Raw genomic sequence first — 25833 nt, 5'->3', positions numbered from 1 at the left:
CTTGTACGAGTCGCTTTGTCCTAAGACGTAGGAGCGGACGAGCCGCTGCTAGATGCCGGCACCTCGGGGGTTGCCGGGAACCCGCTTCCAATAACGGATTAAAGCCAAGGAGGAAGCCTGACTGCCGACTCCGAACGCATCTGTTCCGCTCAGATCGGGCAACGTCCAATCAGATTTTTGACTAGCGACTTGCATAAACTTTCTCCGGCGACTGTATCCCATTCGCCGTTTGAAACGTCGTATGCACGGACAATGCGACCGAGCGGATAACATCAGCAGATTTGGGTACCGCGCGATCTTGACGAAAGCGAGGCCGGTTCCTACGGATGTTATCTGCTTTCTGGAAATTGTGTATTACGTGGTGCACATGCGGAATACACTTGAGCCACGCATCTTGATGCACGTTTCGCGGATCAGCGAGAGAGGAACGCGAAGAAAGGCGCGGCCCACGGTTGCTGAAACTTCCTGAAAGCCGGAACGACACCGCTGCCGCGTCGGTCACTTTATTGACACCGGCCTCATAAATCTCTACCTCTTAACTCTTCCACGGGCAATCATCGTTCCTTGCGCATTCGTCGCGTGCACGATTCCTCTCATCCGGATTAATTCCGAGTCGTTCGCGCGCAAAGGATTACAAGAAACAGGACGGTCGGCCAGATCTCAAAGGGAACTCGGATTTTTCTTCTCGATCGCGTACCGCGACACCCGGATCGATCTTAGACGAGTACTAGTTCGGTTGAGAGCCGCTGAGAACCAGCGGGCACATAAATCTTTCGAGGGCTCCGTATCCTCCGCCGCAGGAACGGCTCGAAAAAGGACTCGTCGACCGGCGCGGCGATCGGCCGCGTGAAATTAAAAGGGTCGGTCCTGCGTATTGGAAAACGCGTTTAGAGCATCGCTGACCTGTTCCATTCGTCACGAGGCTTCCCTCGAAAGCTTTCCTAAAGAGATACCAGCGTTGATCCCCAACGAACTGTCCAGGAAGCATAAGCATTCGGTTTTGGTCGTTCGGTCTCGGTCGATCGTTAATTTGATCGATCTGCGAGGACGAAATGCGCGAGGAATGCCCGCTCCGAAGATCAGAGGAGGCGAACATCCACGGGCGAAGAGAAAAGAGAGTCGATAGAGAAATTAGGGATGCATTTCTCGGAGGGAATTCGCGTGGCCGAGTATCGCAGGGGCCCGAAGATCGGCATTTCGATACCTCGAAGTCGTACGGTGTCGAGGGACCGAGGGCTTCGTCGTTCTTTTCGGTCGTCGGAAAAGGAAGAACGTATAAAACGCGAGGAACGAAGAGAGGCAGAGAGGACGGAGAAACGAAGGGAACTGGCCCCTTGACGCATGACTCCAATGACACTCGTACCTATAAATCTCGTCGCGCTCCGAGCTCCGCGCGGCCGAGTCCATATATTACTATGAGTTACGGGTGTAAACCGTTTAAACATCGGATTACCCGTTTTACATACTGTCTTTAATATTAACACTCGCGTCCAGGCGCGCCTAAATCAGCCCGGCAGCCCCGCCGTTATCGCGTTCGCACCCCGTATTCGCCCGCGATCAATTAAACCTCTAATCGCGAAGACACCGGCTCCAGCTGCACCCGACGGAAGGAAGAGGAATCGCGATTAGGTGTTCGACGAATAAGGTGATTTACGGATAGCGATCGAGGGAACGTTATTACTTTCCGTCGGACCGTATATCATGCTCGATACTCCGGGGGGGAGGCGATACTTTTTTACGGGCGAACGAATTATCAGCTCTCTTCCCATTCTTTTTGATCCGTTTTGAACAAAGCGGCGCAACCGGGGCATATTGATCGATCGATTTCGTCCGTATAATTGCTCGAAAAGCAGCACGACCAGGAGGCATGTGCTAGGACACCCCGAGGAATTCCTTCCGCTTAAAATATTATAAGCGGACGCGTTACCTCCGCGCCGGGGTAAAAACTTCCCGACACGCGTGCACGCGGCCGAGAGCGAGAGGGAAAAACGGAAGGTATGAACTTTGAAAAAGGAGGCAGCTGATTGGCTCGAAAAAAAGGCAATGGGCGCGCTGGTGATTTATGTCGACCGGCTCCGAGCGTCCCCGTAGAATCGTTCTCTACGCTGGCTAATGCCCCGACATTATTTGGCCCGATAAGAGGATTGGGAATGAAATAAACATAATCGCTTCGCACTTCTGGTCTCCGTGTCCATTGCAGTGCTTTCCACCGATCTCGTTTACGCGTAATGATACCCAAGAATTAGTGCGAGAAACGTCTTGAAATACGTTTGCAAAAACGATTAACAAATCATTTTTTCTAGCATATTCATAGTACGCTTTATCAGTAGATTGATTGCATGCATGAAAATTAGTGATCGATTCTATCTTTAATAATCTGAATTATTTTTCTACTTCAGGAGGTCTCAGTACCGTGGCTATCGTGAGGGTACAAGTGACGGACGTGAACGACAACCGTCCAGTGTTCGAACCGAGGAGATACAACGTTACCTTGAAGACCGACGGTCCGATTCAAGGACCAATTTTAAAATTGGTAGCCACAGACTCGGACGCGGGACTGTTCGGTCAAGTCGCGTACAGAATCACAAATGGCAACGAGGCCGGCGTATTTCACATCGACCGTAACACAGGCGAGCTTCAAATCGCGAGACCGAGCCTGCTGTCCAGGTCGCCGTTGCATCAATTGAACGTGACCGCGACGGACGCGGCTGGCCTGAAGAGTGCTTTCGATGCCGAGGTCAGGATCACCGTGTCCTCTCCAGGTCACAGGATCGCCAGTTGCGAGAGGCCGCGGTACACCATCACCGTCAAGGAGAGCATCTCGCAAAACACCGTCGTCGGTGGCGTGAAGGACGGAGCTACGTCCCCCTCGTCTTCAGGTAAACCAATTAAAATGATATTTCCATTTGATAACAGCTTGTATCGATACATTTTATAAAATATTATGCTATTCGAGCAGCCGGTCGTATTCCTTCCGCGTTGTTCGTCGATTTCCGCGCGAATAAGCCCGCGCCGCATACTTGCTTAATCGGCGCAGCTCGAAAACAGCGAGGATGCGATCTCTTGGTAGCCGGCGACGGCGAGCGCATCGAAAACGTATTCCACGCGCGGCGTTACCGCGTTAGCATAGTCGCGTCACGAGAAAACGGCGGCGAACGTAGCGAGGAACGGGCACACGCGTTGGTGTATGTACGGTGCAATCGTGTATATAAGAAGAGGCAGCAGAACCTGAACCGGGCATCCTGTATCCTTCTCTGTTCCGTCCACGGGAGAACCGTCCGCATGTAAATCATACGGGGGAGTCTATTGTGCGCGATGCCTTCGAGGAACGCGAGCTTTCCAGCCGAGCTTTTGCAACCCTTTGTAGCCGATCCGCGAGCGTAAAAATAAAAAGACGACAATTTTATCCAACTCTTATTCTCGATATTAAATTCAGATGATTGTTCGTCTTGGCTCGAGGTTCATTTGACGAACAAAATACCAATCGTCGACGACTGGTTAATTGAAATGAAGTCGTATTCTTTACTCGGCGGTGGATCGGAAACTCGGAAATAGAATTCACGAGGTCGAAGGGGGGTAAGGTCGCGGACGGATGGGTGGGTTGGTCGGGATTCTCGAAGGGTTAGGGAGAACTGCAAGGTGAGGGGAGTGAGGGAGGCACGTATCCGTGTTTCCACACTGGTGGTACACCCGATGCAAGATACGGCGCGTCACGACCTGCGCTCACCGCGCCATATACCCGATGCACCGTGTAAAGTGTCTCGTGGCGTATCGACCGGCACGGTTCTCCACGTTATAGGCCCGACGATGCCGGATAGTTTACACGATGGTGCCTTACCGGTGGTCGTATTGTTCGCCCGGTATGGCCCGCATATGCGGCCTGTTGCATATCAATGCGCGAACCCCGAGTGTGTTCGTCGCGTCGGTCGTGGCACGCTCTCCTCCACACCGCTTTTAAAACGGATCTCTTCTTTCCTGATCTTGCGTTCCGTTCGCTGCCGGCACGCGATCGACGAACGTCGACGCAAATGTTTCGATGACTCGAAAAGTGTCGGCGATGGAAATCTTTCAATCGTCACGAGATCCGACGAGTTTAGGATCACATAAAATTATCCGTGAGATCGATATTATGAAAGAGGACGAGACAGTTACGTGTAAAAGGTTCGTAAGGGACCGAGACGGTCCTCGGCGTTCAATCGATGCGGCGATTTCGGAGCTCGGCTTCCAATCGGCCACGCGTCCGAACGAGAACCTGTTCGCACGGAAGATCGAGATCTGGCACTCGGGCCCACAATATTTGACACACGGCAGCCAATCAGATTATCAGATTAAAGTCGGACGAGCCGACGCGATGCGATGCGGCGGCGATCGTCGGACACAGGTGCGATTCGTTTTGTGAAGCCGTACTCGCTCGCGCGCGCACTCCCACCGACCAAGTCTTTCCCTCTCGCCCTGCCACCTGTTCCCTCCTACGTTTTCGACACGATTCCCAACGTGGCTCAAGGATTCTCTCCCGTGTCTCGCTTTGTTTTCGCGAGACGTTTTTGCGAGCTAGCCGAACGCGATTTGCATAATTATTGGCCGGCGACTGCGTGGACATTAACGCCGAATTCATTAATTTCGTATTTATTGTGGAACACCGAATCGCGTTATCAGATCGTCGACGAGAGAGAGGAAGCGTCCGAAGGTCTTATTGCCGCTTTACGAGCACCTGTTCTGATAAGGACGGTGGGTCTCGTTCTGGGAATACGAAAAACAGTGTGGTCGTTATAGGGGCACATGAATCGCGTTCAACGAACGGGAGGGAGGGAGAGCAGGGGGATGGAGCCGTTAAAAGCAGCGTAGACCAAAGGACCCTTATTGGGCAGCGTGTTCGGGTGGACGACAGTACCGGTCCTTCCATAAAATCTGGCGTCAAAGTGAGGAACGCGCTTCATTTTACGGCCGAGTTTATGGTACCTGGCAGAGGGAATCATCGAATCCCCGTGATCGCCTCGACTAGAGAACGGACCGGTCTTATCTTATCCGCGGAACGAGTGGCCGCTCCCAAGTTTTCTCGGCTCTTTCGATCGCTCTCGTACGATAGGTGTCGTCCCGTGGTTCGAGATCGATGCGGACAAAATTCCTACCCTGAGTAGCGAACGAAACTAGAGAACAAATTGCGTAACATCGTGAGAGTCGACCGAATTTGCTTGGTTTCCGAAGAATATATCGTTGCCGCGCTGATTGAAAGTTACTCGCTAACGAGATCGGGTCTGCTCCTTGATCGGGCGTTCGCTTTTCGAACCCTGGGATTCTTGTCCCGAGAATGCGCTTCGAGTGGCGGCCGGCTTCCAGAGGATGAAGAGAGAAGCTCGGCTCGCGTGAGACAACGGAACGGGAGAAAGAGAAGGTGGCGAAGGAGGAAGAGGAGAAGGAGCTGGTGGTGGACCGTCGTCGTCGTCGTCGTCGTCGTCGTCGTCGTCGTCGTCGTCGTCGTCGTTGTCGAGGTCGCATAAATCGTCGCGAGTCGGATACCGGGCAGCCGAACGCAAGCCGCCATTGTCCGAGACTTTTTGCCCATCTCTGTCTTTCTTTCCTCCCTCGGTGAGGCTGCCGTGGCCACGGAGCTGCACTCTTTGCATACGCTTTAAATATCACCGCTTTGCTCGCTTTGAGGGCTCCCAGCACAACGTCTTTCCCTCTTCTGCTCTCCTTTTCGACGGTACCGGGCCAAGGGAAGCCGAAACCGATCTCTTTCGTCCGCCTTAAAAACACCGACTTTCTGCGGACCGACTGCCTGATCCGTTCGTACGGAAGATTTATCTTGCGGCTCTCTAATTGGTAATGGATTCCGTTTGAAGATAACGTTGAGGCCGAGATCGAGTCAGTCGGATCGACATAGAATCTGGAGTTTTGCGCAACCCTCGGAAAAGTATATTCCGAATTTTCGAACAGACGGGCTGGGCTAATCTTATCCAGCCGGCACGTCGTTAGTCTTTAACGGATTTAACGACTCCACTATATAAAAATCAACGGGTAGTGGCGTCGTTCGAATGTGTCTATAAAGATACACGGAGATATAATTCGGGGCCGGATGGGGCAGTTACGAGCCTCGGAGCTCTGAGTTTCTTAAAGGGCCGTCGGCGTTTGGACCGATTTCGTCGATGGTCGAATTAAAAGAAGAAAATTTGTGGTGAACGCCGAATTCGGACGGTGCGGCGGGGGAAAGCATTCGCGGAGACACAGGGCACGCGGTAGATAAAGAAAAGGTTCCGCGACGTCGTTCGAAACGAGGAGCTTGCAAAAAAACAGCATTCTTTCTTCCCCGAAGATGAAGTATTCCGCGTGGCCGAGCCAGTGCAGCCGACGTCGATGTGCTAGCTCTCCTTTCTCCGTGTCCTCTCCGTTTTGCCTCTCGTTCCTTTTTCTCCGATCCTTGGATCTTTTTCTCCCTCCGATCCGCTCCGGAGAGCGTGCGGTCTCGTGCGCGCGTCGTGCTTTCGCCAGACTTGCAAATTTCGCGCGGTGTCTCCTCTCCGTACGCCGTCGAGCGTTTGCATCCCGGGAGGAAAGCGAGCCAACCTAAACCGAGATCCGCGGGGAAAGATAGCGAGGACTCTCTGCCACGACAGGACGAATGCTCGCAGTCTGATTTGCGTAATTCCGTTCTCGGAATTTCCTTTCCCCTCCCGGCTCGTATTCGGCAAGAATAACGAAATCGTCTGTTACCAGTCGGAACTCCGTTTCAATTTATGAACCTTTATCAATGCGCTTCTCATCGTTTCATTTATTAAAATTCGACCTTCACCGTTAGAAATTCCATTCAGTTTCTAGACTGCCACGATCTTCCATGGATTAAATGTTACGATGTCCCAAGACTTATGAGTCCATAAATCGTTTGAAGACTGGAAAACGTAGCTATCCTCGAACTCGGTACTTAAGGTGGGAAAAGTGGACGAGCATCGCAGGAATCGCGGACAGGTCCGCGTGTATAAACGATTCCACGACGTGCGAACCGGTGTGCGTGCCAACGTACGGATACACCGATAGAAACGAGGTGCGATCAGTGCAACGAGCCTAGAACCGAGAACTCTCCCTCTCTCTCTCTTCTGGGATCGGCGTTAGGGGCTATGATGCGCCTCCTCGGTTCTTATCTCGAGCCTCGTTATCGCCGTTTACCATCACACGGTCCTCTATACGCGCTCTCCGTACTCGCACGTTCGCCTCCATATATCTTTTTCTCGCTTTCTCTTCCCCGATTGGAATTTCCACTAAAGGGTTGAACGTGGACCGAGAAGGTGGTCCACCGTTTCGAGGATACGATAGGATTCTAAGTGCGCTTGCTATTTTCTAATAAATATGCGTAATTCCTCGTAACAATTTCTCGCCGTAAAATCTGATGATTAACCGTATGATCTCGGTCGGAACGTCCAACGATTTTACATTTCTCAATGCGAGACCTAAGTACATACTTAGGCCGGATTAATTGCGCGATTCGCCGAGGCTCACGAATCACGAGGAGCCGTGGTAGTTACGTGCGCAGTAGGTAGCGGAGTACTAGACAACGGTAGCTAATGTCGAGCATCATTTTATTTTCGCTCGGTAGCAAGCAGCGCAAGCTTATTGTCGCCGTCCATTGTCTTGTCGTTCTTGCCGCCCTCTCTTCCACTCGTACGCTTCCGCGCGTCGGTCATGCCAGACCATTTAGCCGCGTCCCGTGCACCGGCGACGTTTTACGCATGTACGATGCTCTATTCGTTCGTTTACCGGTCCGATACTTGCATTTCTTGCGCTATTGTGTGCCGCGAACACGCTCGCCGCGATCCGAGAGCCAAACCGAGCCGAGGTCGAGCGATTTGCGCCGACGTGCAATCGCATGCATTTACCGGCTCCGGTCCGACTGTAAGCACGATCCCGCGGCCGGATTCGTGGAAAAACTCGACTGCATAATTCTGAAATTCGAAGGTCGTGCAGAACGCTAAACGGTGTGGCTCACGGTTCGCGAGGCACGTCGATATAGCTGTAGCGGCCAGGATAGAACGGGAGAGAGAGAGAGGGGACCCCCGTCAACGACAGCATACCTTTACCACGGTATCGCTTCTTCATCGCATTCGTCGCGTCGCTCGATGCTACCACGGCTCACGGCTAATCATCATTATTTAATTACGAGGTGGTTTTTCGTTCCGCGGCCCGGAGTGTCGCTGGCACGTCCCCGCCATCGTCGTCGCGTCCTCGTCGTCGTTGTTCGCAAACGATTTTCGTAAATCGACTCCGGGGATCGTTCCCTCGTCTGGAATTCGGAACACGTACCGTCGGAATCGTACGATTTTATAGCCGTCGCGATGGGATCGAACGTGAGCTCGAGAGCAACTATCATATCCTCGTTGCGAACGACGAATTCTTCGAGAAGATCCGCGCAACGGATCTGGCGTGGGATGAAGGATCAAAGAGAGGAGGTCCTCTCTATTTCTCAAATTTGATCGCGCACTATTCCCTAATTAACGTACAGTCGATTCGATCGTTTTCGCCGGGTGCCGAGCCCGATCGCGCCTATCTCGATCGTCGCTATTACCGGACCTACCCCGTCCAATTAAAAATCCACGAATTTATGCAAACGGTCGGGCTTTTATTAGCCGACCAGCCGTAGGGACATTCCGGAATCGATCGCGGCTCCAGTCTAGATCTCCGGTAGAGCCGGAGGGAGCCTATTTAGAGCGGAATAGCTGGTAATTCGATGACCGCCGAGGTGGACCGGTCGCGGGAACGGGAAAAAAGGAGGAACCAGGTGACAAAGTATTCACCGGTGGCGATTACGAGGTTTCCTCGGTGCTCGTAAAGCCGCGCCGTCGACAACGGTACCGGCCCTCGGCACCGAGAGACGGCACGGCGAAGCCGGCCCAGCCACGGCCACGGCCGATCGACCTCGAGTGGGATGACCCGTTACGAGCTAATTAGCAAAATAAGAGAAACTCTCTGTGAGGTATACAGCGTCGTCGCGTCGTCGCGGCGCGACGTAGGCAACTCCAGTGGCTCCTTATACGGCGTGATCGAATCGTCAGTCTGTAATTTATCGCGAGTTTTCTTAACCCGGAATGCTCTCCTTGTGAAACTCGGTACACCGGTTTTTTATCCCCGCCCGTTTCTTCTTTTCCTTCTTCTCTCGCCGGATCGGTAGCCAGCAATTAAACGCGAGACGCTTAGAGACGAATATTATCCCGTGCGTCGTTTATGTTATGCTCGTTCCGCAATAACGTCCCATCGAAAATGGTAGAACCTGCTGCGCGGCCCGATTAGAAACGGACGCCGGCATCGCCGTTTCGTCGGTTTTTATTACCGCCGCTAATTAACTAAACGAAATCTTTTTGCCCACGCGCGTTTTTGCCCGGCCGCAAGAAAGTTGACAAGGCCATTTACAGACCTGAATATCGCTCCGCGTGTACGAGTCTCAAATACGATACTTATACGCGCCGGAAGATCGCCGGACGGATCCGTGATTACGAAACGCTGCCAGTCCGAATGGGCATTGATTCGTATGATCGGAGCCGTGGCATAAAATTAAAACGCAGGCGATACATATTTCGTGGCCGGGATGGGCGACGCAGGAAAATTAGCCGGTGAACGGGGGAATGTGGGGGGGGGGGCGAGGGGGCCGCTGCGAGATAACTGGTGGAAACCACGCAGGAATCGCCAGCAGGTCTGAATCGTTTCTTACTTCGCCACTATGTACTACCGGTGTGCACGCGATGATCGAGCGAGCCAGAGCGAGCTGATCTAATGGCGGGTTTCTTGGCCGCATGCCGGAACGTCGCTGTTTATTAACGCGACGCGTCCGTTTTCTTCTAGCCCGAGAATGCGCACCGTGAACTCGGCTCGATATCAATTAGATCGTTTTTGCCGCTCGAGGGGCGGCTCGTTTGGACAAGGGTGGCTCGCGTCACCCGCTGCGACCGATGGAATAAAATAATCGCGCGATCGATCGCGCGACATTCGAAGTTTCATCGGGCCGAGCCTGGAACCGCCGCCGCCGACGACGACGACGACGACGACGACGACGACGAATCGTGTTGCACGTGAGAACGAGACGAGCGGAAGCGAGCGAAGCCGCGAAGAAAGAGAGGAAAAGAGAGAGAACGCGAGGGAAACAAGAAAAGGAGGACGGGAACGGGAGTCAAGGAACTAGAAATGAATTCCATTTGTGCGATTGAGAGGGGACGAGCAGGGAACCGAGGGAGCACGAGGATAAAAAGGGCTGGCACGACGTCGCTCCGCGAGGAACACGGCGTCGAGAGGGTTACCTTGGTTCGTGGTAGACCGAAGCCACGGGCAAGGGTGGGAGAGAGGGTAGAGAGCCGAGGATGAAATGGAACTCGTACCGGAGAGGAGGATAGATTGTAAATAAAAGGCGGAGGATCCTGCGGTGAACGCGCAGGATTATTCTGAGATCGAGAAACCGGAGGGTTTCTATCGTCGATTGGAGTCGCGGTACGAGGTGTTACAGGAACATATTTTAAGTAACACGACTGCCACGTTGAGAAGCCATCGCGTTTCACGCGGCGCCCATTAAAGAAGATATCGTTTCATGGGCATACAACGTTCAATATCGTTCGGTCGCGACGATTCGGCCAGCTCGCCGATTAAATTTGCAATGCTAATGGACGACATTATGACCGCCGGGGATTGAGAGATATCGAGTAATCTAATGTCGGATCTCTGTTCTTCTGGCAATTAAAAATTACGAGAACCGATCAGATACGCGTCGTTAAATACGATACGTCTCCTGGATTCCCTCGGAATGTCTCGCGCAGAGATTCTACTAATGCGCGAACGCCCTTCCGGTACCTATACAGGTTTTCACGGATGAACTTTGGCCAGATGTGACGAGCTGCAACAGCGAAGCCGAGCTCGGACGAGAAACTGCACTCGAGGACGCGAAAGGGCGAGAATCAGTAATGAACAGGTTGCGGGTCTGCTGACCGGGCAAAAACTCGCTCTGGATTCGATCCACGAAGCGCAGGGACGAAGAGGAAGGAAAGACGAGGCAAGGAAAACGATGGGAAGTGGAAGGTGGAGCGCGGAACGTGGGCCACGGAGGGACCCGGTCTCCGATCTCCGCGAATTAATCAAATACGCGACCGATTTGTCTTCGTTACACCCACGTGGGCACCCCGGAGGGACGCCTGTGTAACCGGGGCGACGAAGCCCCCTCGAGCCGGCACCGCGGGTGAAAAACCCGTTCACCGAATGCGTCCACCGATTTATCCCTTCGACGCTGTACTTTCGCGCCGATTAACTCCACTTCTTATAGTTTAATCCAGTAATCTTTAAGAGCCCGTTTAACCAAGTGACGTACAGACGTATCGCGGCTCATTTTTGATCGCAATTTATATACATTGCGATCGCAGGAATCGTCAGAGGAATGAAACGATCGCATTTGGCTTCTACCGAACAGCCTTTTGAAATGTGCAAAGGCAGCCTGCAAGATCTCGTCGCGGACGATTTTGCCGTATTGGGATCCGAAGTAAATCGTAATTATATACGGAGAGAGAGCGGGGTACGTCGGATCCTCCTCTCGCGGCGGACTCGGATGGAAAAAGATCACGCGGACGTTTAATAACACGGGTTCCGAATGCCGATGGGTGTAGGTACACCCCTCGATTCGTGTGCGTGCACGTATCGGGTGGTGTGTTTGCACGCGCACCCATACGCTATTTTACAATTACACTTTACGATACACAATTTCGTACAAACCTGCTTACATTTGCGCGCCCGGAACCCGCGCTAACCGATATTCTCCGAAACTCCTCTCTTTCCCTCTGCGCGTACGGGGCTCCGGACGCATTTACATGCGCGGGGACGAGTTTCCAACGATTTTAATAACACGGCTAACCGCTGCCGGTAAGCATAAGTTTCGGCCGGGTGTACCGATGCGCGTGTATGCAACGTAACGTACGTATCTCTGTGTCTGCAGATCGATATCAGTACTTTTCGGTTCGAGATTTTGCCAGGGCAACGTGTGCGTTAAACGTCTGAACCCGAGCATCGAGGAAACGTTGAGTAGATTCCTCGTATTAATTTCGCCTCGTCGAACGTTAAAATCCGAGTTAATTAATAATAACGATCTTTATTAACTGAGCTGCTTGTTAACGAATAAAAAACGACGACGATGACTCACGCCGGTAAAAGGGTCGAATCTACAAAGCCTTAAGAAAATCATTCGAGTTCTACTCGGTGGATTGCATGTTTTTTCACGAGATGCCAGTGGATAATTGCTCCCAATCGATCGATCGATCGATCGCACTTGGAACCAAAACGGGATCTTGCACGTCCCTTGTAGACTTTAGAAGCTCAGCTCGTAGAGATCGGTTTCGACAAACGCCTGGCGATCTACCGCGTCGCGAGCGCGTCTCCCGTGGAACCGATCGAGTTTTTCCACGACGACCGGTGCTGGAAAAACCTACCATGGCAGAGTCAGGGACAAGGAGCGACGGGCACCGCCTCCGTGGGTTTACTTGGAAGATAGCCGAGAGCGTTTCCATTTCCACGATATCCGGTAACGCCGGCCCCTGTCGCGTTTCCATCGGGACCAGTCGACGAACGACACCGATCCTACGGGTCGCAGATGCTGTTCGCTCGCGTACGTGAACGGAATCATATAAAGCTCGCTATTTATACGCGAAATCCGAAGAAAAACGAAGCACGATCCGTAACGATACTTAAATTACACTATGGATCGAGCTTGTATTTGGATTAATTTAAACGCTCGGAGACAAAAATCGCGACAAAGGAGCGATCGACTCGATGAAACGTCGGGAGGGTGTAGCCGTTCGACGGGCCGGGTCGAGCGCGAGACAAAAGCCGTAACGGTTCTGTAACGCGAGTATGATCTAGAAGCGAAGACAATGCCACGTGGGATTCCGCGTGGAACATCCCCGCGGTTCTTGCGTCGGATAAACGTGGGCGGACAAGGCACGGCACGGGCACTCGTTATGCGGGGAAACATGCCCCGCGTCCGGCATCCGATCGTCCATCATGCAATTCCGTCTGCCAGCGGTAATGATCGCTCGATTTACCTATTAATTGATTTCTAGTCGACGCACGCCGCGCCACGTCGCCGTTTGAGCGACGTCCCGTTCGAAAATATCAGCCGGAAAGTTTCTCCCGTGTACGAGCCGGCCGAGGCCATCGATCATTCATCGTTTCCTACGCGCGCGCACTTCCATTTGTCCGCTTCGACTCCCGTAGAAATTGGCCGAGGCTTTCGACATCCGCGGATGCGTGCGCTCGGTAATTGTTAGAGTCATTAAAGGATGATGCGCGCGGCTCGTTGAACGCTGCGCGCTGGAACGGTGTTTAGCGAAATCGTGGCGAATTCGATTCAAACGATCGATCACACTGCTCGAAACGGGCGGCGGCGGCGGCGGCGGCGGCGATCGCGACGGGATCGCGAGGAACGCGCAGATTTTTCGTGCAATTTGCACCCGGCGCGATGGAAAAGAGCAAAACGCGCACGTGAGAACAAGCCTGAGTTATAATTAACGAGCCAGCCCGGTTATACACTGTATCCGAATACCTTTTCGTCATTTTTGCGCTTTCAGTCTTGCTTCCCCCCCGTTCTTCGTTTCCGCCCTTTTTTTTTTTCCTCTCCTCCCGTTCGCTCTCAAGACGAACCTCTCGGTAAGGTCGAGTCGAGGGGTGAGAACAAAAAGAAGAATTAATACGAAGTTTGCATCGCGGCAGACCTTTCTCCTCCATCAAACGATTCAGGCTTCCGCGGCCTCTCGACCGTTCTTTAAAACGATCATTATTTAAAAGAAAAGCACGAGAAAAAGCCATTTTGTAGCCATTTAATAACGATAATAACCGTGTTCGCAGGTGAACGGCCGACCAGATTTTATTTGGCAGTGGAAGAACCGGATCTAACGATGGATCCGAACACGGGCATGATTCGGACGCGTCTGCCGTTGGATCGGGAGACTCGGGACAAGTACGTTCTCAGCGTCGAGGCGCGTAATGGAATTTCCGTCGGCTACTGTCAGGTAAGAATCTTCGAAACGAGACTCACTCCTCCAGTCGACGTCTTAGCAATATTTTTATCGGTCGCGTCCAATCGTTTTATTTCACAGGTGGAACTCAACGTGGAGGACACGAATGACAACCCACCCTCGTTCCCAACGACGAGCGTGCGTATTTCCGTCCCGGAATCGCATCCTCTTCACACGACGCTGTACGTGGCGCACGCGACCGATCCGGACTCGGTCCCGTCGCATCCAATACGCTACGTCCTCGGACAAAACAGCAACGACCTGTTCGGTATAGACGCCCGCTCCGGCGAGCTCTATTTAGCAAGGAGATTGGATTACGAGACCCAGCAGCGGCACGGACTTCTGATAAGGGCGTTGGACGGTGCCGGGCTATCCGCGAATCTCAGCCTGAGCGTCGAGGTGCAAGACGTGAATGACAACCCCCCAGTGTTCGAGAGGAACGAGTACCGCGTGGAGGTTCCCGAAGGCGCCAAGCTCGATTCCCAAGTGAGAAAAATCTTCATTACACGCCCGTCACGCGGGCATTTGTTCGCCGCGCGGATGCGCCAACCCGGTGGGACCGCGTCCGATTCCCTCGCAAAAATATTCCCTGTATCTTTCGATCTTTTCCAAGCCCAATCTGTATTCTTCAAATACTCCGTATCATTCGCATATACCTCAACAGAACTCTTCGATTTCCGGTTGTTTCATTCATTTAGCAAAGCGTAATTTCATCTGTCTAACAAGGAAACGCGCGTTTGAACCTTTGCTCCGCGGTCACGGTATCCTCTCGCCTCTTCTTCATTTTCCATTGCGGGAAGAAGACGCGGTGGGAGAAGAAGAAGACGTTGACTCATCGGGTTCACCTTGTCAGCGTAGAACAGAAACGAATTAGCCGGACGGTGTATCGCGCGAAAGATTGGTCGATTGCCTGGTTGCCAGACAGACCAGTTCGGTCGAACGATTGATAGAGTATAACCGATAGTTTGATATAGGAACGCTGTTACGCGATATGTATACGTGGATCGCGGCGATGCCACGATACGCGGGATTGATAGGTAATCGTTGATAGGCTTAACAGAAACGCGGCGCGGCGCGGCGCGCAGCTGCTCGTTTTATGAACAGGCCATCCTGGCTGAAAGGGCTATTTATCGTGGTTAAACACCATTACCCGCGAGGTTGGAATGAAATTCTTCAAAAGCGTCGAACGATAATAAACATAGCCATTTATTTCGGATAGATTCCCCATCGGGCGAGATCAGCTTAACCGCTTGAACAAACTAATTATCTATTATTGAGAAATAGAAAGCCGGAAACAAAGCGTTATCTACGAAATGAGATGTACATCCGCGCGTCCATTTACAACTTCATCGGTGCCCCGACGGAATTTTATTATCGCGTCAGCGCCAAGGGGTCGAGGATCCGACGGGGACGTAGAGGAAAGAGTCATTAGCTATTGCGCGCACGAGAACACGTTCGTCATTCTCGACGGAGCGTGGTAGCGATATCTAGTCGTGGTTACGAGCGACGAACAGCGATTCCTCGCGGTGGTAGCCACCGGTGGACGTAATCCCGAATACGAGGATACCGATGACGAATGGCCGGGAGATCGTTGCCGCGAGATAGGCCCGTTAAATGACGTCAAATTTTTAATACAACGGATACACGGTGGCTACGATAGAGAACGATGAACCGCGCGCACGTTCACCGTCTCCCTCTTCCCTCGCTCCCTCGGCTCTCTCGTTCTCTCTCTCGTGGTACACGTATATATCGGTGGTATCTATCGGCGAAACAGATCTGTGAGCTGTCGGTGGTATCCGGACAATATCTCAGCTTTAACCGCAACCTGGGTTCGGGACGCGGAGAGAGAGAACGGAGTGGGGGGTACATTAGGGGGGAGCCGCAGCAGCTCTGGCGAGAGTAACCCGGCTACAGTGAGCGTAACCCTTCACCCGCCGCGAACTAATAACGTACAGTTAGACACATTACTGCCTGCTCCCACGTCAGGTTCTGCTTCTAATGGTGCCCGATCTCTCTCCTCTCCCTGTTCTCCTTGCCGCCGCCACTGTTTCGTTCTTTCCCGAAGACGAGGATCGATCGCTTCTATCTTCGTCGCCTTCTCTTCCCCGGCTCCGCCATCCATCATTGCCCTGCGCCCCGGCTTCGTGCACGGGATACAAACTTATATCCTTCTACGCTTCTTCTTCTTCTCCTTCTTCTTCTCCCCCGACCTCCGTAATTCACTATCCTCCCGCGCTGGAAAACAGCGACCAGCTCAAACGCGTTTGGGGTTCGGCCGCGTTTAATTAATACGGAACGACTGGATCAACTGGTCTCGCCCTTCTCTCTTTATTTCGCTTTTTCCATCTCTCCCTCTCTCTCTCTCTCCTGCGGTCCGTAGAAAACAAATTCAGATTTCCTCCGTTCGAGAAAATCCGTTATCATTGACCGTTTTAAACCTGTTTCCGACAGATCCTTCAGGTGACCGCGGTGGACCTCGATACGGGCAACAACGCCCGGCTGAGTTACCGACTCCAAGGATCGGCCGCTTTCCGTATCAGCCCGAACACCGGCTGGATCTATCTAGCGCAGAGCCTCGATCGCGAGACTCTGGATCGACACGCGCTCACGGTCCTCGCGACCGACAACGGATCACCGGCGGCGACCGCGAGCGCGTCCGTGCTGGTCACGGTGCTCGACGACAACGACAACGACCCGCGGTTCGAGAAAGACTTCTACGGTTTCGAGCTGCTGGAGAACCTGCCCTCGGGCACGCTGGTCGGCTCCGTGAGCGCGTCCGACCCCGATCTAGGCAAGAACGCGTTGCTCAGATACGCGGTGGTCCAAGCAAACAGCAGTTTCGCCGTCGACTCCGACACGGGTAAGTCAGTTCCCTCGTTCTGCTCATTTTTTTCTTTTTTTACCGTTTGCCGCGAGAGAGTGTGTACCGTGTTCTCGTCGAATGTTTACGAAAGCTGTCCGGCTCGAGGAGATCCCACGCGACCAGAAAAATATTAGCGAATCCTCTCGGAGATTATACGTCGAACGCTGAGCGAGCGTTTACCTTTTCAGGTATCGCAGACAAAATTTCTCTCGAGGAAATACAACCTGACTCGTATCCGAGAAGCGATTAATCCTCTAAATAGGTTCCCTCGGACATGGACGCCGTTAATTTACGCGTTCCTCTTGCGTCAACGTGGTCGCGGGCATTGTCGAACATCGGGTCCCGAGCGCAATTGTGCAAGCGGCGCACAGGATAGTCGATAGATCTTCGGTCCCGTTGAGACCCCCGTTTCGTAAGCCTTCGAAAACGCTTAATGAAATCGACTTCCACGCGAGGGCCGCAGCAACGCGGCTCTCTGTCATTCCGTTCCGTTTCGTTTCGTTTCGTTTCGTTTCCTTTCTGGCAGACGCGCGTCTCGGCGCGCGCCCGCTCCAGATTTATAGCGGTCCGTTCGACCGACAAAAAGAGAAACGTAGCCGTGTAAATTTATTTTTGATACGAATGCCTTTAATTGGAGAACCATAGAACGATATCGGTGGGGGAGCCACGGCGGCGCGATTATTTCGTTTTTGTAACATCCCACCCCGCTGGCTTCGTGGATATCAAAGTATAATCCCGTAAGAGTGGTGCTTTCACCTTGCCGGCGTGTAACGAATCACCGGAAAGGGCCCGGGTTCAGATTGGACCGCGCGAAACGAGCACGCACGCTGCCTCTTCTCGTATGCCGCGCGCATACACGCGGTTTGATTGGCATGCGACACGAGAGTATTTGTGTACACGCTGGTTCTGAGACCGGGCCGAGTCTTTTTCCTCGTCCCTCTCGTACCGCGAGAAACGGTTGCCGTTTCTGTTGGGATTCCACTCCAGCCGTCTCCACGCGTGAACTCTTCGCCGCGGACGAATAAAAATCAAGCCTCTCTCCTTGCCGGAAGTATCCGCTGTATACTTCTGTATCGATCTTCTCACCCGGACGCGTGAATCTCTCGAGAAAAAAATGATCCCCGAAGTTCGAAAGGAAAATCGAACCGCGACGAATTGATAATCGGGAATCCTCGGATGTTTGCGGTTCGCCGGTTCGTAGAAACGTTCTATTGATCGTAGCGGCTACGCGTACGAGCTTTCCTAACGCGGCCGGGACCGAGCATGGATTTCCAAATATTGGAAGAGACACGCGGGAACAGAAAACGGAGCCGGTTCCTGGAGGGGACCCCGAGCCGGGCTGTCGCACGGTCCCACGGTTAACACGAGAAACGCATTAGCACGCGTCCTACGATATACTTCTTATTGTTCCGCGATGGTATCCCTCGATGCCGGCGCGTTTGCATGTTCCTCGTCGATCGTTTGTCTTCTCCGGCGACGAGCACGGCGTCGTCGACGTTCTGCCGCTCCCCGGTAGACGAGGATCCTTCGACCGTACGTACGTCGAGAATTCGTGGAGGCACGCGGCTGCCCCGAACGCCGAACAGGTCGCACCGCTCGGCTCCGCGCCACCGCCGCCGCTCGGTCCCGCACCTCTGTACGAATTATTATCCCGATCCCTTTCCAGACCTCGGAATAGTTCCGCCCGTTCGCTCGCTTAATTACCATTAACGCGGCGACCGGTCTAGAAAAGACGGCTCTCTCTCTCATTTCGCTTATTTTACCTTCTATCGTCTGTCACTTGGCGACTTCTGCTCACCGAGATAGCTACGTAATTACGGCAACACTTATTGCGCGCGGTCTCTACAATTATAATATGCGAGAGGAGGCGATAGCGGCCGGTGCGACCGAAGAATTCGATCGTTTCTTCGCCAACATCGCGATTATCCAATTAACTCGTTCGCGTCTGGGAAATTGATAAGGACGGTTTCCTCGCGCGTTCACCGAGGCAATTTACAGCCAGTACCGATCCCTTTATTTTTCTCAAACGTGTTAAGAGATTTTTCTGTACACGAGCCAACGAGTGTTCTTAATTAATATACGTATATTAAGTTCTGTTATATTGCAATCGTGCCGGCTGGTTCCTTACAGGCGAGATTACCACGAGGGAACCATTGGATCGCGAGATGAAGGGTGTGCACGAGCTGGTGCTCGAGGCTCGGGACCAAGGGACACCCTCCAGAGCTGCCAGGGTACCTTTAAAGGTCACCGTCCTCGACGTTAACGACAATTCACCGGAGATCGTGGACCCGCAAGGCGACGTGGTCAGCGTCAGGGAGGAACAACCCCCGGGAACGGAAGTGGCAAGGGTCAGGGCGTTAGACACCGACTCGGGAGAGAACGCATCAGTAACTTACACGATTCTAAAAGGTAAAAATACGTATCCGAAGAAATTATTTACTCGATTATGCATGGTCTTAAAGACGGATCTCGTTAAGCAGTAAGAATTTTTCAGATACGCGATTCGATTTTGATTACCCATTACATTACTGTTTCCTTAATAATGCTCTTAACGTTGTTCCCTCCTATCAACGAGATCACGCGAATTTTCAATTTCCACTGGTATCGAATTTCACCATTGCTAGTCGGAAGTAGTATAATGCATTTAGCTCGATTAAAATAATCGAAAGGTGAAATTAAAGATACGAATTGTGATAACTCTAAATACTTTGTGCAAATGCCTCGAGCGTTGTCTGACGAGCAGCCTTGATCTCTGCCGTAGACCGAGATTCGGACGGTTACAACGTTTTCACGATTGACCCGATCACCGGGATGATCAGGACGAAAGCGGTTCTTGATCACGAGGAACGGAACGTGTACCGGGTGTCCGTGAAGGCGACGGACGCGGGTCGGCCACCGCGGCACAGTATACGAGCGCTGAGAGTGGAGGTTCTGGCGCTCGCGGATAACCGGCCGACCTTCACCAGCAGCAGCCTTACCTTTAACGTGAGTACCATCGACCTCGGACCACCACCGCCACGACCACGTCTTCTCTCTCTCTCGTCTTCTGTAGCGTTCGTCGATTCATCCCGATTTTTCGCGCCGATTTACGAGCATCGTTGCCAACCCCGTTGCTCATTTCAAACCGTTGAATCATCTTTTACGTGGCAAAAAACTAATTACGGCAGACCGAAATGAATTTTAATATAATAGATGCGCATTAAATCGGAATCGAAACTGCTGCATTTACGAGCCGGTTAATTAGGGAGGAAATCACGTAACTCGATATTTGTTTGCCACGAATTCTTCACCGTTTCTTTGCCCATAAATTACATCGCGTGTACCAAAATTGCGATCTCACAAATCTTTGGATTCAATGATATGTTTAGATACGCGAGGACGCGAGCATCGGACAGGCGGTAGGTTCGGTGTCGGGCGCGGGACCAGCGGGTCGCGTGGCCTTTACCCTGGATTCGCTGACGCCCGTCAGCGAGTTCCCAGCTTTCGACGTGGACCGCAGCTCCGGCCAGCTGGTGGTCGCCCATTCCCTCGACCGGGAGAACGTCAGCGAGTACCACTTGGAGATCCGCGCCCTGGACACGACGTCCATCGGCAACCCTCAGAGCATCGCGGTCTCGGTGAAAATCGTGATAGAAGACGCGAACGACAATCCGCCCCGGTGGCCGCAGGATCCGATCACCGTTCGAGTCTCGGAGAGAGCCGTGATCGGTTCGACCATATACAATTTGACCGCGACCGACTTGGACAGCGGCCTGAACGGCGATCTCAGATACGGCCTCGTGGCCGAGTTTCCGTCCAGAGGCAGCTTCGCGGTCGATTCTCTGACCGGTGCGCTGACCTTGGCCAGGCCGCTCGACAGAGAGGAGAGGGCGGAGTACACGCTGATCCTCAAAGCGTCCGACCGGGCTCCACCCGGCGAGCAATTAGCCTCGACCGTGACCGCGAGGATCATCGTGCTCGACCAGAACGACAACGACCCTGTTTTCGTCGCTCCGGAATCTACCAAAGTCGCGGTCATGCCAGATCTCTTGCCCGGTGAGCATCTGTCTATTTAAATGTATTCTTCCGTTCATTACAGAGAATATTGCAACGAGAAATTTGTATCTTTTACAGGATCGACGCTAGTGAGAGTGGTTGCTGTTGACAAAGACGCGGGTGACAACGGCCGAGTGTCGTACGTGATCACGTCGGCCAACGAGGAAGCGAGATTCTCGGTCGGTTATGAATCAGGCATAGTGAGTTTGGAGAAGCCGATGGTCAGGTCCATGGAGTTGGAGATCACGGCGAACGACCACGGCACGCCGCCGAGGAAGTCGACCATCAGACTGAGTTTAACGTTGGCTTCCGGTCAGAGCAATGGACCACCGAGGCTGCTGCTGCTGAATCCAGTAGCCAAGATTTCGGAAGATCTTCAAGTAGGAGCACCGGTGTTGAACGTCGCGGGGCCGATAATCGCCGACCAAGGTAAGAAGCCGAGTCGCCATACCTTCGGATTTACAACCGGTCGAGTTTATTGATAAATGTTCTGCGATGCTCGTATATCACTCGCGAGAGTAAAAGATGATCAGATAGAGAATTCGCTATGTATTCGGTTAACGCTGGCAAGAATAATGCGAAGGGACAAAGCCGAACTCGGCTCTCGCGCGGAACTTATCGATCTCTCCCGCACGCACACGCTCGGTCGCCCGTGTGTCGCCGAGAAGGACGCGGAGGAGAGGACCAAAAATGGGGCTCCAGCGGCTACCCTTTTAGGTGTTCCGCTCGCGTCCTTATTGTTTCGGAGGTGCGTCCGCCGCATAAAGTGCCGGGGAACAGGAGGGGCTGTCAATTTAGCGCTCGCTGTACGACGAGAAGCTGAAATTACACTCTCCTATCTCGTCCCGACCGAACCGCCCCTTTCCGCGGCTCGTTCCCCTTCACGGATTTTCGACTTGGCCTGTTTCTGCGTGGACATTTGCCACCTACACCGGCTGCGGTCACGGGAAGAGGCCGTAATCGGCAGATGCCCCGGCGCGGCTAATAGGAAAGCCCTGCTATGAAAATACCTCGAATAATTGCCTTGGATCCGGGCGGCGCGGGGCATTATAGTAAATTCAGCGAAATGACTCGCGGTCCGGGTCGAGACCGCGTTCCGTCCGCGTGTAACGCCTAAGGAATACCGGCCTCCCCTTCGGGAACGTTGCCTCTGGTCGTCGGCTCTAAAAGCTGACCACGGAATTCCGCCAACGAGAAAATTCCATCCCCGTAGATAGGTTGTTTCTCAACCTCGCTTCATAACGATAAACTGTTGTTCGCTCCCTGCCGACCGAAGATCCGATCGGAATTGGTTTAAGATTCCCGCATTGTTACGTTCGCATTTGAAATGTAACGCGACGGTATCTACCGCGAGCCTCCACAGGTCCGTCAGTGGTACAACCGGGCATTGGTCGTACGTTCTCTATGTACGACCGTAAACCATGCGGAGGGTACGATGCGAGAACACGATGATTACTAAAAGCGCGCGCAGAGAGTCTGTTCCCGGTCGCGTAGCAAAGCGTTCTGCAGCCGACGACACGGTATATCGATCGTTTCGCGCTTATCTAGACCGGCGCCCGTGTATCAGACGAGCGCATTAGCGCGGTTCGCAAAGGGCTCCGCGAGGAGAGTCTCTCTCTGTGCCCCGAAGGACGCGCGGCCGGTGTGCGTCAGGGCCCGGAACCGCGAGCCGCCTAGCGCGGGGCGGGCGAGGACGAAAAAGGGAGAGAAACGAGGAGGAGAGGACGAAACAATGGCCGCGTATATCATCGTGCCGCCAGCCTGCCGCGGTACGCATAGGCAAATCACCGGGTTCCGAGTTCCGACCAGCACCGACACCGAGCCGACCGACCGTAGCGAAACGGCACGAGCGTGTGCGTGTCGCCGTTATAACTACCGGTGGGACTCACCGCCGAATACTGGACAGTGCGAGGAAGCTGATCGCGACGCTTTCTTTTAATACCCTTTCGAAATAAAACAACCGTAAACTCATTTAACCATGCGTCTTAAATAAACATTCCTTTTTTCAATTGCATATTAAAATATACATCTTTTTGGAATGCAGTTTACGCGGCATTTATAATTTCTTTCACGTCACATCTATCTTCGGTGAACCCGGAAATTGGAGCTCATAGTTTATTCGTCGTAAAACGGGAACGAGCTTCTTCCTGTCGGTGGCACGATTCGCGGGCCCACCCAAATCGCACCGGTTACAATTTTTTCACATCCGTCGTATTCTGTAGTTTTACGAGCACAAAACAGTAACCACCCATCGAGGCGGTCATCTCCCAAGACGTCTTCCTCCGTTTCGCGTAATTGCGTCAACCCACCTCTTTCTTTATCCCGTAATCAAAAGAGTGAAGCTATTTCAGAGATCAAATCCCGGGTCGATATATTCCCAGAGTTTACGAAGCTCGCAAAAACGCGTCGATCTTTAACCGAGGGACGTTCACGGCCTCTCCGTTCGCGAACCGGTCGATAATTTCGGATTTTCAGTAAGACAGGACAGGATAATGGTCCTGCAAGAATCGGTCGCGTGGTCCTAACTTTTAAAGAAACGTCGGTTTATCTGCCGAGTCGAACATTGACGAACATCTTGACTCCGTTGCGCAGGTAACGTCAACTTCAGCATTCCGAGCAACATCGCCTCGGACAAGTTCTCCGTTACTCCAAACGGTCTGGTGACCCTGCGAGAACCTTTGAACCGGGAGGAGACGGCCAGCTATTTGGTCCCGATCCTAGCCAGGTCGAGCAAGCTTTTGGACATCAGCACCCTCGAGGTTCTAGTCATGGATGAAAATGATAACAGCCCCGAGTTCCGGCCGGGATCCTGTTACACCCTCGCTGTGCCGGAGAATCAAGAGACGTCTGTGATTCACACGATCGCCGCGGCCGATCTCGACGAGGGAAGGAACGGCGAGATTTATTACAGCATCGTTGGTGAGTGCTCTTGTTTTATTAACAGTTCCAGATGATTTCATGAGTTCCTGTATGAACGATTACATTTCCATTGGATTGATAACACTTGAAAGATCCCTGATTATTTTCAGGTGGGAACATCGGCGCGAAGTTTATCCTGGATCCCGTGACTGGGATGTTATCAATGTCGAACTTAGATAGGGAAGCGGTATCCAAGTATATCCTGACAATTTCTGCCAAGGACAAAGGCCGTCCCAGTTTGGAGGCACGGTGCAACCTGACCGTGATCGTCTTGGACGTGAACGACAACGCACCCTCGTTCGGGCAAAATCAATACACCGAACCGAGGCCCCGTGCCGTGGCCAGCGCCGAATACCCTGGATTCGGTTTGGCCAATGGTTATCCATACGTCTCTTCCAATTATCCATCAAGCAATCCCGGCAAATACGTAGCGACCATTTCTGAGGACGTGGCACCGGATTCGAGCGTGATGTCCGTCAGGGCGACGGATCCTGATCAAGGAGTGAACGGGAAAATCACGTACGCGATCGCCGAGGAGACGAGCTGGCTGTTCAGGGTCGACAATCTAACTGGAGTCATCACGACTGCTGGGTAAGTGCTTCATCCACTATTGTTCCTTATACGTACGTAAACGTCAATAGGTTTTTTGTTATTAAAAAATAAAAAAGACTGCGGGAGAGTTTACTCGGTTACCATATAACGTGCCATATTTTCAACTATCAGTCCGCCTTTTCCTCGCAACTTTCTCACTAGTCTTATCCGGTCGTCGCGCCCTTTTACGACCGGCCACCCTTCTCCCACAGTGCCGCACGCCGCTTCTTTCGCGAGCAAACTAATTTCATTCCGGCGTTAATTACCGCGCGACCTTTATTGCGCGTCCGATTAGGATCGCCGGTGGGATATTACGGTGGGGCATCGTAAAACGTGGGCCCAGACGCATGGGAGGAGCGGATGAAGAAAGAGAAATAAAAATAGCAACCGCGGGCAAGCCGCTGGCGGGGGCGAAGGGTCTATGAGCGTCGTAAAATTATAAAGTCAGTCAATGCGCTCGTACGATGCACTGTGCCCGGTTACTTACAAGATTCCATATGCATAACCCGTCGCCACGGATCAACCGTGTTCTCTTCCGCCTCTCCTCTCTCTCCTTCACGTGCGTGCTCTCTATCTCTCTTATTTTATTTAGATTATGCGCGAGACCCTTTACGAGAGGCTTGTTAAACTGTTCTGGCTTCCGTCAAGGCCGAATCTGCGTTAATTAATAGATAATTCTGAGAATACTGACTTAAATAAATCGTAAATCCTCCCTTACGACTTCCGGCGCAAAATAAAAATCTTTTTATGTGGTTTGAGATCTTCATTATACTTGCATTTTGTATCTCGTATCAATATATAACAAGATAATCTAAAATTATGTACGATTGTTAAGACAGTCTGTAGATACATTTCTAACGAGGAAATTGTTTCTTCTTTCTTCTCTTTCTCTATAACAAAAAATTGGGAATCTATAGGATAAAGGATATCGGTAGACGAAAAAAGGCAAGCAGGGTTGCTTTAGCGACGAGACTATATGTCATTTCAGCAGTGAACCACGTGGCATTTCAATGCATTATTTCAGTCGGCAAGAAGCCTGATATGCAAAACCAGATCCCAGTCACAGTATAAGAAAGAACAGTAGGCTCACTCACGGTGTCGGACCCTATGATCTCATCTCATGACCAACAGATTTGCTATGTCAATCGATTGAGAAAAGAATTGTATACGACCTTTTTTGTGGGTAATAGCAGTACCTACATCTTTTATTTGAAGCATTTTTCGAAATTTTGACAAAATAAAATTTTCGATTTTTCTGAGATTTTTCCAAGGGGTACCCCTTCAGATTTAGCAAAATTTTCGTTTTTTGCCAATAACTCTCAAACTGTTGGAGATACGGAAAAATTGCAGAAATTGTAGATCTCGTCGTCCCCTACAAAATGAGCCTAAATACGCCCCCCT

The 25833-nt window shown here is 52.3% G+C and overlaps 1 protein-coding gene across 1 annotated transcript in view; it reads left to right on the top strand.

Annotated features, from left to right (window-relative positions):
• Positions 1-24436, top strand: part of ds (dachsous cadherin-related 1) — a 188125-nt gene extending 163689 nt beyond the window's left edge. The window contains exons 3-12 of the mRNA XM_026813064.1: positions 2400-2879; positions 13855-14018; positions 14106-14510; positions 16476-16884; positions 19018-19296; positions 19649-19872; positions 20256-20922; positions 21001-21351; positions 23515-23841; positions 23952-24436. Of these exons, the coding sequence (XP_026668865.1) occupies positions 2400-2879; positions 13855-14018; positions 14106-14510; positions 16476-16884; positions 19018-19296; positions 19649-19872; positions 20256-20922; positions 21001-21351; positions 23515-23841; positions 23952-24436 (3791 nt within the window). The remainder of the gene's footprint in view (positions 1-2399; positions 2880-13854; positions 14019-14105; positions 14511-16475; positions 16885-19017; positions 19297-19648; positions 19873-20255; positions 20923-21000; positions 21352-23514; positions 23842-23951) is intronic.
• The last annotated feature ends 1397 nt before the right edge of the window (positions 24437-25833 follow it).

This window comes from Ceratina calcarata, unplaced genomic scaffold (assembly GCF_001652005.2).
Source record: "Ceratina calcarata isolate Rehan_Ccalc_2016 unplaced genomic scaffold, ASM165200v1 scaffold308.2, whole genome shotgun sequence".
NCBI lineage: Eukaryota > Metazoa > Arthropoda > Insecta > Hymenoptera > Apidae > Ceratina > Ceratina calcarata.
The sequence above is the reverse complement of the archived record's forward strand: the minus strand, read 5'-3'. Positions and strand labels throughout refer to the sequence as shown.